The sequence below is a fragment of the Podarcis bocagei genome, assembly GCF_964188305.1.
Source record: "Podarcis bocagei genome assembly, chromosome: 1".
In the NCBI taxonomy this organism is placed as follows: domain Eukaryota; kingdom Metazoa; phylum Chordata; class Lepidosauria; order Squamata; family Lacertidae; genus Podarcis; species Podarcis bocagei.
The window spans coordinates 2,501,528-2,516,164 of NC_138125.1; the positions used below are offsets into that span (position 1 = coordinate 2,501,528).

Consider the following 14,637-nt stretch of genomic DNA (forward strand, 5'->3'; position numbering starts at 1 on the left):
TGTCACCCCCCCAGACATGGCACCTGGGGTGCACCACCCACGCACCACCACCCCCTTGCGACCCCACTGCCTCAGAGGATGATCTCAAGATCTGGGTAGGTTCATATGAGGAGAGGTGGTCCTTGAGGTATTGCAGTCCTCAATGGCACATTTTCCCACCGACAAAAAAATCTGTCCGTCTTTTGCACCATGCTCTGGTTGGTAGATCTTGGGGTTCTACTACTAAAAATAAAAATAAATATCTGACTAGCCTTGAGGTCTCTCCATTCTGGGTGTAAAGTACAGTCATACCTCGGGTTACGGATGCTTCAGGTTGCGTTTTTTTGGGTTACGGATATGCCAAAACCTGGAAGTACCGGAACGAGTTACTTCCGGGTTTCGGCGGTCGCAAATGCGCAGAAGCGCTAGGTCACGCTTTGCACATGCGCAGAAGCGCTAGGTCACGCTTTGCACATGCGCAGAAGCTCCGAATCGCAACCTGTGTGTGCAGACGCGCCACTGCGGGTTGCGAATGTGCCTCCCACACGGATCACATTCGCAGCCCGAGTGTCCACTGTATCTCGTGTGCTTGTTCTGTTGAAAATTATTGGTTCTACTGTTGCTCTTATTTTTATTTTGCACAGTTACAGTGGTACCTCGGGTTATGAACTTAATTCATTCTGGAGGTCCGTTCTTAACCCCAAACCATTCTTAACCTGAGGTGCGCTTTCGCTAATGAGGCCTCCCGCTGCCGCCACACTCCCACCATGTGATTTCTGTTCTTATCCTGGGGCAAAGTTCTCAACCCAAGGTACTACTTCCAAGTTAGCAGAGTTTGTAACCCAAAGTATTTGTAACCTTAAACGTTTGTAACCCGAGGTACCACTGTATTTTAAAGTGCATTTTAAAATGGCAGTGCGGTCTAGTGGTTAGAGTTTTGGACCAGGACCTGGGAGTGCTGTGTTCAAATCTCCGCTTGGCCATGAAACTCAATGCGTGTGGCCTCTCAAGGATTGAATAAGGAAAAGCAGAGATATAAATAGAATAAACAAAAAAATGTCCACAGCAGAAGACTATCCACAGTTCAGTTCCAGCAAGGAGCCTCTCCTGAGCCGGGGCCCTATCCTGCAGAGCATTGCAGGTGATCCCAACCCGGGAAGAAGGCTGCAACTTCCTAAAATGTCCCTAAGGAAGGGAGTCCAATCCCACGGTGTTGAACCTGGCGCAATCCCTCCTCCTTCTTGAGGTCCCATCGCTGCCTCATCCTCAGCAAGGCTTTGCCAGCGATTCTGAGCAATATAAAGCTGTCAGGTGCAATAAAGGATGAAAGTGATGGGCCTTTCCGAGCCATTAGTTGAGAATTATCTATGAAAGTTGAAAGTTGTTCTGCGCCGGGTTGCTGATTGTACACTCAGCATCTCATTTGTTGCCTCTCGTCAGTTCTCGCGCCTCGATCCCGGGAGCTGCGGCTCCACCAAGTGGGGAAGGGTCTGGAGCCGAATGTGATGCTCACATTGGGAAGGCAGCTCATGCGCCGGAGGATCTGGCCCAAGGGAGAATCATGGAATCGTAGAATTGTAAGGGGCCCCCAAGGGGCATCTAGTCCAATTGGCTCCAATGCAGGAATCACAGGTGCAGATGTTGTATCTGCAGCTGTCGCCAGATGATAGAAAGATAGAATCAAAGAAGCATAGAACTGTAGCGTTGGAAGGGGCCCCCAAGGTGTCAGGAGCTCGTCCTACACTCGAGTAGGACCCTGGTAGAGGCACATGCCCGACTGGCATGTTCCCTCCCTCCTGGTTGATCGTTCGGGAGCTTCAAAAGCTTTCTTCTGCCTGAACATCACAGTGACCGATGCCAACTGACACCGGTACACTTAGGGATCCGCAGAGTCTTTGCAACTTGTGTGACAGACCTCAGCAACTCAGCATTTTGGCTAATCTACTTTATTTACATCTAAACACACATGAAGCACTGTAACATGGCTCCCTCTCTCTCTAGCATCAGACAGCAAAGAGAAAAAACAAAGGACAATAGTCCCACTTCACGGAACACAGGAACACAAACATCCTGTCTCCGTCACTTCCCACTCTGTGGAGTCAAAACATACACTGTCATGTGATAGACAACAATCCCATGACTGCAATCATGGAGCAGGAATTCTAACATAAGGGCCATCTAGTCCAACCCCATGCACTGCAGGAATCACAGCTCAAGAATCCCTGGCAGATAGTCATCCAAACTCCGTTTAAAAACTTCCAACGAAATAAAGTCTGCTGAGAAGAAGTAGAGTGTCTATGTAAATAAAAGACTCTTCTGGTAATGAGCCAAGAACAAAACTAATTTATCTCTCAGGTAAGTCTGGGCTCTGCTCCTAGGGAGACTGTTTGAAAATGCAGTAAGAACCATGTTCTGTTCACATAAAGAGCAGAATAATAAAAATCATAGGGTTGGGACACCAAGGGTGATCTGGCACAAGCTCCAGATAAATAATCCCTGACAGATGGCTATCTGTCCTCTGCTTCAAAACCCCCAAGGAAGGAGAGTCCCAGGGGAGTCTGTTCCACTGTCAGACAGCTCTTCCTCCTGTTGAGCTGGATCCTCCTTTCTTGTCATTCAAATCCATTGTTTAGGGTCCTCCCCTCTGGAGCAGCAGAAAACAAGCTTGCTCCCTCTTCCATGTGACAGCCTTTCAGATAGTTTCTCAGCATCCACATGTACATAGTGAACCATAAATGTCCCCGGATTCATTGGAAAAAAAATCTGGTAGCCTTATCTGATGTATGCAAAGCCACTTCTGACCTTGGGAGGAGGTGGTGTGGTGGGCTCACGCCCCCAACACACGCGTGTGGCTGGCTAGCAGCCACGCGCGATCTGAGGGAATCCTCGGGCCGCGTCATACCTCCGAGTCAGCCAATCAGCTGGCTCGGGATATGTGGCTTGCCCCATTTAAGGCAAGCGTGGCCCCGGGATCGCCCTCTTTCGGATTGCTCAGCTGCCCAGTTTGTATTTAGATTTAGATTTAGATTTAGATTTAGATAAATTTATTGTCATTGTCCGTATATACACAGTATACACAACAACGAAAATCAAACACCCACCCAAAGACCGGGTTCACATATACATTTGCACGTATCTCCGACACTCTCATCCTATTCAAACATAATCTATAAAAACATAAAATCCAGAATAAACATGACCTATTAAGGCATAACATAACCTAAAACCTAAAACATAACCTAAAACCTATCTCATTCCTTCCTACTCTCTGCTTGCTAAACCTTGCAACTGGCCCTGAGATCATTATTTAGTGCAGTATCTTCCTTTCTCTGCGTCTGCGCCTGTTTGCAGCTAATTTTCTTTGTGGTTGTTTTCTCCTCTTAGGTTTTCTTTGTTCCATTAGGCAATGGGGGGTATTGTTATGTAGATGAGTTGGAAGGGAGGAGCGCCATCACCTGCCCCACATATTGAAGGGTAGTCTGGTAAAGGATTCCAGGGGGCATTGCCTTGTCTGAAGCCTATGGAGGTGAGGGCCTAAAGCACGCCCCCTATTGGTGACCCCGGGGGAGTTACCTAGTTGATGTGCATCAGCAGGGCTATCCCTGCTGGTGGTTAACCCTTCCCGGACTTCAAGCAGATGGGCTGGAGTCGGATATAGTCGGTTAGGACCAATGCCTGAGCCAATACCGCTCATCACCTGTAACCAATAAGGTTGTGGCCAATTTTAGCCCATTACCCTTAATTATGGTGTCATGTGTCGTTATTTCACTGGTGGGAGGCGGGAACTCTCCACGCAACTCCCTCATCCCTTCCTGCTCCGGCTTGCTTTCCAGACTCCTAATCATATGGACCTTGGGTGGTGGTTTCCTGAGCTCTGCTTCGGATCATGTTCTGGAGCCAAACTGATTCTCTGCATTGAACCTTGCATGTTGAGACTAGGGCTGCACCTCGAACCCCAGTCTTTTGCATACATTTTTGGGTGAAAGGCTTTTACGACCTCGGACCGAGACCCTTGTCCCTGAGGGCACCCCATGGAGCGTGACAAGGTGTTACAGAGGGAAAGAGAAGAGGTGACCCCCCCGCCCACTTTTGTCAGAATTGCGCAGCCCCCAAGCACTTTCACAGTATAGGATGCACCACTCCGACCCCCAAAGGTTTTCCACCCTGGCCCTAGAGGACAGACCCTGGAAGAGGGCATCCCTGGAAGATCTTACCTGGCCAGGTGTTCTCTAGGACAGGGGGTGGCAAGGTTTTGTTTTTGTTTTTGTTTTAAATTACAGGCTGCTTTTCACCAAGCAGCTTACAACAATAAAATATACACAATTTAAAATATGAATGTAACCTCAAAAAAAAAATAAACTTCAATCATTTAAAATCTAAAAGAAGAAGAAGAGAGACCTGTAAAACATCTGAGAAGCCTTCCGGGTGCAAAGGCCTCCTGAAATAAAATGGTTTTGAGCAGGCGCCTGAAACTCAGTAGGGACGGTGCCTGTCTAACTTCTTGTGGGAGGGAGTTCCACAGAACTGGGTCCATAACATGAAGGCACAATTCTGTATCTCTAGCCTATAGGCAACCACAAACAGTGCTCCCTCTGATTATCTTGGTGACTGACTTGGGCTATACAGGGTATGGCAGTCCTTAAGTAATCCTGAGCCTAAATTATTCAGTTTTCCCACACTAGTACAGGAACATTTAACCCAGTACTTGGGCGAAGGTGGAGGAAGAAGTTGAGGAAAGAGGCAAGGGCAGCAGCCAGGGGAAATCATAGTATCATAGAGTTGGAAGAGACCACAAGGGCCATCGAGTCCAGCCCCCTGCCAAGCAGGAAACACCATCAGAGCACTCCTGACATATGGTTGTCAAGCCTCTGCTTAAAGACCTCCAAAGTAGGAGACTCCACCACACTCCTTGGCAGCAAATTCCACTGTCGAACAGCTCTTACTGTCAGGAAGTTCTTCCTAATGTTTAGGTGGAATCTTCTTTCTTGTAGTTTGGATCCATTGCTCCGTGTCCGCTTCTCTGGAGCAGCAGAAAACAACCTTTCTCCCTCCTCTATGTGGCATCCTTTTATATATTTGAACATGGCTATCATATCACCCCTTAACCTCCTCTTCTCCAGGCTAAACATGCCCAGCTCCCTTAGCCGTTCCTCATAAGGCATCGTTTCCAGGCCTTTGACCATTTTGGTTGCCCTCCTCTGGACACGTTCCAGTTTGTCAGTGTCCTTCTTGAATTGTGGTGCCCAGAACTGGACACAGTACTCCAGGTGAGGTCTGACCAGAGCAGAATACAGTGGCACTATTACTTCCCTTGATCTAGATGCTATACTCCTATTGATGCAGCCCAGAATTGCATTGGCTTTAATAAAGCAATGAGCTGTGGGAAACACTGAAGTCTCTCTCCATTTTGCCCTGGAAATTCTGCCGGTTGCGGAACCTGATGGCAGAATAGCACGGCTTTTCTCCCATCAGGAAAAACAGAGGCTCAGCACAAGTTGAGGAGACCCGGTGGTGGAACAAATCCCAGTGCCCTGCCTGTGGCGATTCTGGCTTTGCATGGTAAAGATTTACCTCGCCTGGGCCAGTTCACTCTAGTGGAGATCCCTCCATGGGCCAGAACGTGCGCGGCCGCAATTTCCGGTGTCTGCGTCTGCGCAGACATGATTTCGGGTGTCTGAGCATGCGCAGACGCGATTTCCAGCACCACAGAAGCGAGTCCCTGTGCTGCGCCGCACCCATTTTAGGGACTTGCCAAGCGGGCAGCTCAGTTCAGGAGTGGCTCATGGGCCGGTTAAATGACCCCCATGGGCCACTTGTGGCCCATGGGCCTTAGGTTGCCTATCTCTGCTCTAGGACAAGCCTTTACAAGATTAAAACCTGGCATTCAGTGGAACCCAGAAACATATCGGCTACTAGTGCAGCTATTTTGTCACCGGTCTGCCTTGCTTTCGCCTCAACCCACATGCCCATTTGAAAGGCGTTTCTGCAGAAATTGAAATGACATTGATAAGAGTAGTAAGTAAGAAAAAATATGACTGTACCTTGATTCCTACCTGGGTAAAGAAGGGCTCGTAAATTTCAACCCCTTTGTCGGATCCTTGGAGCAGCACCTCCTGCCCTCGCCGCCAGCTGTACCGGACAGGTGGGTTGGAATTGGCCACACACCTGAGGAACACCGTCCGCTCATAGTAAAACTGTTCCTTAGCTTCCCCTATGCTCTGGTGGACGGTCACAATTGGGTCGTCCAGATCTGGAAAGGGAAGGAGGAGGAAGCAGGAGGTTAGCAGAGGCATAGGGCTCCCTTGTTTCAATAATAATAATAATAATAATAATAATAATAATAATAATAATAATAATAATAATAATAGTTTATTACTTATACCCCGCCCATCTGACTGGGTTTCCCCAGCCACTCTGGGCAGCTTCCAACAAGAGATTAAATATGCATTAAGACATCAGTCATTAAAAACTTCCCTAAACCGGGCTGCCTTCAAATGTCTCCTAAACGTCAGAGAGATGTCTATTTCCTTGACATCTGATGGGAGGGCGTTCCACAGGGCAGGCACCACCACCGAGAAGGCCCTCTGCCTGTTTCCCTGTAAATTTGCTTCTTGCAGGGAGGGAACCGCCAGAAGGCCCTCGGCGCTGGACCTCAATAGCTGAGCAATGGGGTGGAGACGTTACTTCAGGTATACTGGACCGAGGCCATTTAGGGCTTTAAAGGTCAGCACCAACACTTTGAATTGTGCTCGGAAATGTACTGGGAGCCAATGTAGGTCTTTCAAAACCGGTGTTATGTAGTCTCTGCAGCCGCTTCCATTCACCAGTCTAGCTGCAGCGTTCTGGATTAGTTATAGTTTCCGGGTCACCTTCAAAGGTCACCCCACGTAGAGCGCATTGCAGTAGTCCAAGCGGGAGATAACCAGAGCATGCACCACTCTAGCGAGACAGTATGCGGACAGGGAGGGTCTCATCCTATGCACCAGATGGAGCTGATAGACAGCTGCCTTGGACACAGAATTGACCTGCGCCTCCATGGACAGCTGTGAGCCCAAAATGACTCCCAAGTGAGTCCAAAATGACTTCTAAACAGGGTTATAGCATGTGCCCTCTATAGATGATTCAGGTTGCATCTTAAGGCGAATCTACCACATTAAGCCTTTCCAAACAATGGGGGGAACACAACACAACCGTCTTTCGACTTTTGCACTTTTGCAATGCAGTTCTTGAACCAAGCAATGCTACCAAAATGCATTTATCAGAGGAAATAAAAATGAATATGATTGTGAAAGCAACATATGAAAATGCATCATATGAGAGATACTTGCTTGCAAAAAGATATGTACAAAACTGTATACAAAACCATGTGAGTATTAAGAGAAATTTGCCCCCAAATGCTGATAAATTTCTGTGTTGATTCCTGCAGAAGTCTGGAGAACTGAATTTAAGATGGGGGGGGATGAGAAACCTTATTTTTCACTTATTTATTAACTTTGTTTACCGAGCTTCATCTGAAGTCCTGAGGGCAGTTCACAACAGAAAAATGCAAAAGGAAAATATAAAATATATAACAAATTGTAGTTTGAAGAAGCTCCTGAGAATTCCATTGGAGAAACGCTTGCAGGATTTCAGCTCCAGGGCTTCCTTGGGCGAGCAAATGTCTGCTCAGAAAACTCAAAGCTGTGTTTCTCTGTGCGGTCACCGAGGTGCAAGACTTACTCCTAAGTAATCATATATAGGATCGAGCTGCAAACCTGAGCATAGTGATGCCCAGGGCAATGAGCTTCACGACCTTTTCCTGCCTCATGGCCTTCAGATTCTGTACCTTTTGCCGGGAGTGTAATCTAAAGCCTTGCTTCCAGCAAATGTCCCTACAGAGGGTTGTAACTCTCTCCCGGCTGCAGCAATTAAGATCCAATTCAGAGACCGAAAATATAGTTCAGCTGCCTCATTAATTTCCATGCTACCTTTCGGAGTCGAGTTTCCTTTGGCCTCTCTGCCGACAGGCCAGCCTTCTTATTGCAATGCCACTTTCAATATCCATCCAAGGTAGATACCCAAATCGTATTGCCGTCGAAAGAAGATTGGCCAAAATATTATTATGCCCCCCCTTGTGTTTAATTCAGCATAGGAGGCAGGATTGGACCCAGGGCTGGATTTAGGTTTGATGAGGCCCTAAGCTCCTGAAGGTAACGGGGCCCTTGATATGTCCAGCTGTCCTTTTTCATCAACAAATTGTCGCTGTTTTGTGTGTGGAATATATGTTATATGGTCATTGATGGACCTCATAGGTGTCTACCGCCATTTGCACATAACAAAATATGTATTTTATAAAAGTTATTGTTGAATTACATCCAGTTTTTCCCCTTTTAAACTTTTTTGGGGACTTCACAAGAGAGTGGGACCCTAAGATTTTCTTGTTTAAAGGTAAAGGTACCCCATAACCGTTAAGTCCAGTCACGGACGACTCTGGGGTTGCGGCGCTCATCTCGCTCTATAGGCCGAAGGAGCCGGCGTTTGTCTGCAGACAGTTTTCCCGGGTCATGTGGCCAGCATGACTAAGCCACTTCTGGCGAAACCAGAGCAATGCACAGAAACGCCATTTATCTTCCCGCCGGAGTGGTACCTATTTATCTACTTGCACTTGACGTGCTTTCAAACTGCTAGGGGCATATAGCTTATACGTAAATCCTGCACTGGTCGGACCACTGTTGGGAATAGGGGAAAATGGCTGCTTCTTGTGTGTTCTTGACACACTAAGGACATGAGGACATGAAAAGAGCTTGCTGGACCAGGCCACTGACCTCTCTAGTCCAGCATCTTGTTCTCACAGCAACCAGCCACATTCCCATGGGAAATCCACAAACAGAATTCAGGAGCAAGAGCAAATCTCCCCTCCTGCTGCTTCCATCAGCTGTGATTCAGAAGCATGGCAATGGATGCACAGCCCAGCCGTTGTGGCTGGTAGCCAGCGCAGTCTTTAGCATATGCGCCGCCGGGGTGCAAAGATCCGCCCAGCGCCCCCAAATTTAGTTTAGCCCCCAAATTAACTGAGAATGACAAGCGCTGTTGTTGACTCATCTGACAAGTGCCACCATTGTGAATGACAAGCGTCACCACTGGCGCGGCGCGTCTTTGATAAACGAGCGCACAAAGTCGAAAGTCCTTTAGTGAAACAGCAGGTATACATTTCGGTAATACCCAGGTATATATGTATTTTGTTTTTCTAGTTTGATCAAAATTATTTATTATTTCATAACAGATAGATAGTTAAGAGCTTAGGCGGCTTCAGCGCCTGGCGCCCCCCAGAATTTGGCGCCCGCGTGCCCCGCAACCCTTGCACCCCTGGGTAAAGACGGCCCTGCTGGTAGCCACTGGTAGTCATCTCCTCCGTGAATTTATCCAATCCTCTTATAAAGCCTTCTAAATTGGTGGCCATCATTTCCTCCTGTGGCAGGGAGTTCCACAGCTTAACTCCAAAGAAGAACTTCGTTTTAGCTCTCCTGAACCTTCCAACGTTAGGCTTTCTTGGATGTTACGAGAGGGGAAGGAAAACTTTTCTCTACGCGCTTTCATAGAATCACAAAATGGTAGAGTTGGAAGGGACCCCGAGATTCATCTAGTCCAGCCCCCTTGCAATGCAGGAATCTCAGCATCCAGGACAGATGGCCATCCACCCTCTGCTTAAAAACCTCCAAGGAAGGTTTGTAAACTTTATTTTAGTTTAAAACTGGGGCAATTCTCCCTCGTTTCAAAGTGGGGAATCCTTCTTCCACGGTAACTAGTTCTGAACTTGGAGCATCCTTGCAGTGAGGGATCATTAGCGGAGGCTGAAGGACAAGAAGTGATTGGCAGGTGTTTGGGGTTGGGGTTTTTTGTGTTTTTTGTTTTGCTTTTAATGAGCCTTTGCCTCGCCTCATATAACCAATGGCAGGCCAGCCCCGGGGGACTTTAAATCAGGAAGGCCTGCTACAATGGGTATCTTTGCAATGTTCATTTAATTAAAGTGTGGTTAATTTTTTAACAGAGCTACATCCATTATTAGTCACGCATGTTAGCAGTAAGATTTTTCTTTCTGGAAACACATCCCTGAGACCTATTTTTTCCCCTCCCGCAAAGGCTGGTGGCACTGCAATTAGCTCAATAAAACATATTAATTAGTTCTTTTCCAAATGGAGACAAAATGCAAATGAGCTCTCCAGCCCATTAATTTGTAACTAAAAAAAAATTCTACTGTGAGCTTGTTCTGGTGCAGTTTGCTTCTGCTGGACTTCAAGCAAGCTGAATCTCTAGTCCGATATAGACTCCATGCGTAGCTTTGTGCAATTGGTTATCTGAAATATCAACCCCCCATTTCTAAATCAGAGATGATAAAAAATATAATAATGGATTTTCGTTAAAAAAAAAACAGTCAGTAGCTTGTAATTCTCATTTCTTTACAGGTGATGTGTTCATTTTTTAAATAAAAAAAATCAGTTATACTTTCCTCATGTTAGCTCAGCATTGTGCAGAGCTGTATCATAGAATTGCAGTTAGAAGGGACCCATAGGGTCATCCAGACCAACCCTTTGCCATCAGTTTGGGTGTTCAGAGAGTGAAGAAATGTTTGAAATGTGCAAAGTCCTACTTCACATCTCCTGGGGCAGGTGCTCAAAATGGAAAGAGACCAGCAGATTCTTTCAGTTTCTCCCTTTTCTGGTTGTAAGTTCAGTTCTTAATATTTCCAGGTAAGTTTGCATTATTATTTTTTAATCCCCTTAAATATGCACCAGCATTAGAGTGTGACATTGTCCTAAAAAGCACTTTTTTTTTTTTGCTAAGGATTTCCCCAATTTAAGGCATTTTTGTACATTTGCCTCACTGACACCTGAATTTATTTCTTTATTTTGAAGACATGGCACTGCACAGTTCGGAGAAGTGAACGTTGCGAAGGATGCACCTAGGCTGGCAAGCAGTTGCAAGAAGAGGGCTGGTTCCTGAAGAAATACTAAACCAGGCAATCCCTTTCAGAGACTGGGCTCGGTTTGCAATCAGCAGTTCCTGCTACCTCCCTCGCTGCAAGGGAGCACAAATCTCAGGCGTTGCTCTGCCCAGGATGCGGGTGGGGGAACATATAAGACAATAATATTGGCTTTTCAGGAAAATGCCTCTCTGTGCTTGGGGGGTGAACAAGGGAGAGAGAGAGAGAGAGAGAGAGAGAGAGAGAGAGAGAGAGAGAGAGAGAGAGAGAGAGAGAGAGAGAGACTCATCTCTGTATTACAACCTTTTTTTTATTTGTTATGGTGGTAATTGGTTCTCTGAGGAGCAAGAGGCTGGGAGCCAGAGCTGTTGCGGATCATTGTGAATGAAGATGCCAGCAGCTGCTCTCCTTTCCTGCCTCTGCTGTGCCTCCAACATCATGCAAGACCCTCAGAGACCCTGGAGAGGAAGAGAGTTCCTTTGTAGTCCCAGATCTAGACTCTGCACTGTGCTTAAGAACTTTAAAGATAAAGGGACCCCAGACCACTAGGTCCAGTCACGGATGACTCTGGGGTTGCGGCGCTCATCTCACTTTATTGGCCTAGGGAGCCAGCGTACAGCTTCCAGGTCATGTGGCCAGCATGACTAAGCCCCTTCTGGCGAACCAGAGCAGCGCACGGAAACGCCGTTTACCTTCCCACTGGAGTGGTACCTATTTATCTACTTGCACTTTGACATGCTTTCGAACTGGCAGGTTGGCAGGAGCAGGGACCGAGCAACGGGAGCTCACCCCTGTCATGGGGATTTGAACTGCCGACCTTCTGATCGGCAAGCCCTAGGCTCTTTGGTTTAGACCACAGCGCCACCCGCATCCCTCTTAAGAACTTTACTTATCTGTTTACAGTTTATTACGGAAGTTATGGGGGGGCACATGTTTAAAGTTGTTAAATGTTACAAATATTATGCATAAAGGTATCATTTTGACTTGACAGCTCAGGGAAGTTACCTAGCTTTAAAAATCATATAAGATCAACTCCTTTGCCAGTTTCCTTCAAACCACCGCCAATTTGCTTCATTGGCCAAGGACTTGGAAACCACTCAGCCCCCACCATAATCCCTCAAGCGAGAGGTCACATACTCACAGGAAGGTACTCGTAGGTGTCAATTGCTGGGCAAAGGCACTTGCCCAGGTGGCAGACTATGCAAACCAAAGTTCTGTTGTCCCTTTGCAGTAGGTGCTTCGAATGTACTTCCCAATACATATCCTGTATCTGCCTATTGACCCAAAATATTCCTCCTATGTTAATCATGTATAAAGATAAAGGTAAAGGGATTCCTGACCATTAGGTCCAGTCCTGACCGACTGAGGTTGCGGTGCTCATATTGCTTTATTGGCCGAGGGAGCCGGTGTACAGTTTCCGGGTCATGTGGCCAGCATGACAAAGTTCTGGCAAACCAGAGCAGTGCACGGAAACACTGTTTACCTTCCCGCCGGAGCGGTGCCTATTTATCTACTTTCACTACTTGCACCTTGATGTGCTTTCGAACTGCTAGGTTGGCAGGAGCAGGGACCGAGCAACGGGAGCTCATCCCGTTGCGGGGATTCAAACCCTGACCTTCTGATCGGCAAGTCCTAGGCTCTGTGGTTTAACCCACAGCGCCACCCGTGTCATGTATAACCCTCCCCTTTTCTGATGTAGAAATGATGTAGTGATGATGCTTAATGAACTGTATGCTGGGATAAGACAGAAGCTTCTAAAAGTCCTTGTTACCCCATCCTTGGGGTTCAAAATTCCTCTTTGAACCTGTTGTGCAATAAACTTTGGTCTACAGCTCTTTGCTCCTGTTGGTGGCTGGACTCCTTCCTTTATTCCGTAGGGACCCATGGGCTCTGCCTGACCAGCTGGGTGACTGAGCAGCCTTGTGCCTAGATTTTTCCGTAACAAGCGTCATAGTGTAGGGCAGGGGTCAGCAAACTTTTTCAGCAGGGGGTCGGTTCACTGTCCCTCAGACCTTTTTTGGGGGGGAACTATGTGTCAAAACCATCCTCTGCTACCACTTCTTGGGATTTATGACACTCTGGGGTTGCCCAGAGGCCCCCTCAGTCTCCCTGACCTTTCTGATCGTCCTCCCAGTAAGCACAATTCTGGAACGGCACATCCCTTCATTCCAGTGTGCTCTTCAGCAACATCTCCCAGATGAAAGATGCAAGCTAATTTTCTGGCATAGCATAGCAAGAAGAATGGACCATCCATAGATCTAAACTACGTATTCATTTACACTATATACAGACAGAGAATCATGGCGCTCTCTCTCAGTCAGGTCCAAGAGAGAACAGGCACAGACAAAAATGAAAGAACAATACAAAGTATATACAGATAGGACTGTATCCTGTTCTCACGCTTCTTCTCAGATAGTGAATTACACCAGTCACAAAACACAGACCAACCCCAAAGTTGCCCAAATGTGATTTTTTGGGGGAGGGGGGTGTTCCCTAATACATCCATGCTGCTTCCTTTGCATTTTACATGTTGACAGTTCTTATTTCTCTCGTAAGGCGGGGTGGCGGGCTGAGGTAAGCGCGCCATTTCTGTCAGCCCTGGAGAGCATGTGCGCCTGCGTGAGTGAAGGGAAAAAGCATTGGCCACGCTAAGTGAGGCTGGCGCCGCTCAAGCAAAAACATTATTTTCCCCGCATGACGGAAGAAGAAGAGTTTGGATTTCATATCCTGCTTTATCACTACCCGAAGGAGTTTCAAAGCGGCTAACATTCTCCTTTCCCTTCCTCCCCCACAACAAACACTCTGTGAGGTGAGTGGGGCTGAGAGACGTCAGAGAAGTGTGACTGGCCCAAGGTCACCCAGCAGCTGCAGGTGGAGGATTATGAATCTACTGCTCTTAACCACTACACCACACTGGGGAGCAGGGAGTCACAAAGTCAAGGGTCCAAGGGTTGAGAAACAGGGAGTCACGAAGCCAAGGGTCTGAGGGTCTAAAATTGTCTAATCCTCTTTTAAAGCCATCTAGGTTGTTGGCCATCACTGCCTCCTGTGGGAGGGAGTTCCAAACTCCGCGCTGCTTGAAGAAAGACTTCCTTTTATTCTTCTTCTTCTTATTTTACTCTTCTTATTTTACTCTTCTTATTATTATTATTTCTCCTGAATCTTCCAGCATTGAACTTCATTGGATGCCAAGCAACAGCAAAGAAGAAGAGGAGTTTGGATTTGATATCCCCCTTTATCACTACCCGAAGGAGTTTCAAAGCGGCTAACATTCTCCTTTCCCTTCCTCCCTCTGTGAGGTAAGTGAGGCTGAGAGACTTCAGAGAAGTGTGACTGGCCCAAGGTCACCCAGCAGCTGCAGGTTGGAGGAGCGGGGAAGCGAACCCGGTTCCCCAGATTACAAGACTACCGCTCTTAACCACTACACCACGCTGGCTCTCTGGAAGACGAGGTTGCAGTGGCTATTTACCTTTCCATGGCTCGCACCATGTAGCTAATGAGAAGTTTCCCCAGGACAGTACAGAACTGCTTAGGAGTGCAGCCACCCAAGCGCTTGCCGCTTCCTCTGGCGGGAGCACCGCCGCCACAGACACCGGTAGGCATTGTTCCGTACCCCTGTCGCCGCAGCTGCCCTTCCTGAGGTCAGTCGCCGGCAATTCCATGGTGGAAATCCGAAGTGTGGCTCCTTTTCCCTCTTC

The 14,637-nt window shown here is 47.4% G+C and overlaps 1 protein-coding gene across 2 annotated transcripts in view; it reads right to left on the reverse strand.

Annotated features, from left to right (window-relative positions):
- MDGA2 (MAM domain containing glycosylphosphatidylinositol anchor 2) overlaps window positions 1–14,637 on the reverse strand; it is a 412,109-nt gene that overhangs the window by 179,274 nt on the left and 218,198 nt on the right. The window contains exon 4 of one of the 2 annotated variants that reach the window (XM_081195650.1): window positions 6,033–6,229. In XM_081195650.1, the coding sequence (XP_081051776.1) occupies window positions 6,033–6,229 (197 nt within the window). Of the gene's footprint in view, window positions 1–6,020; window positions 6,230–14,637 lie in introns of both variants that reach the window. The other variant, XM_081195649.1, reaches the window with a different exon arrangement.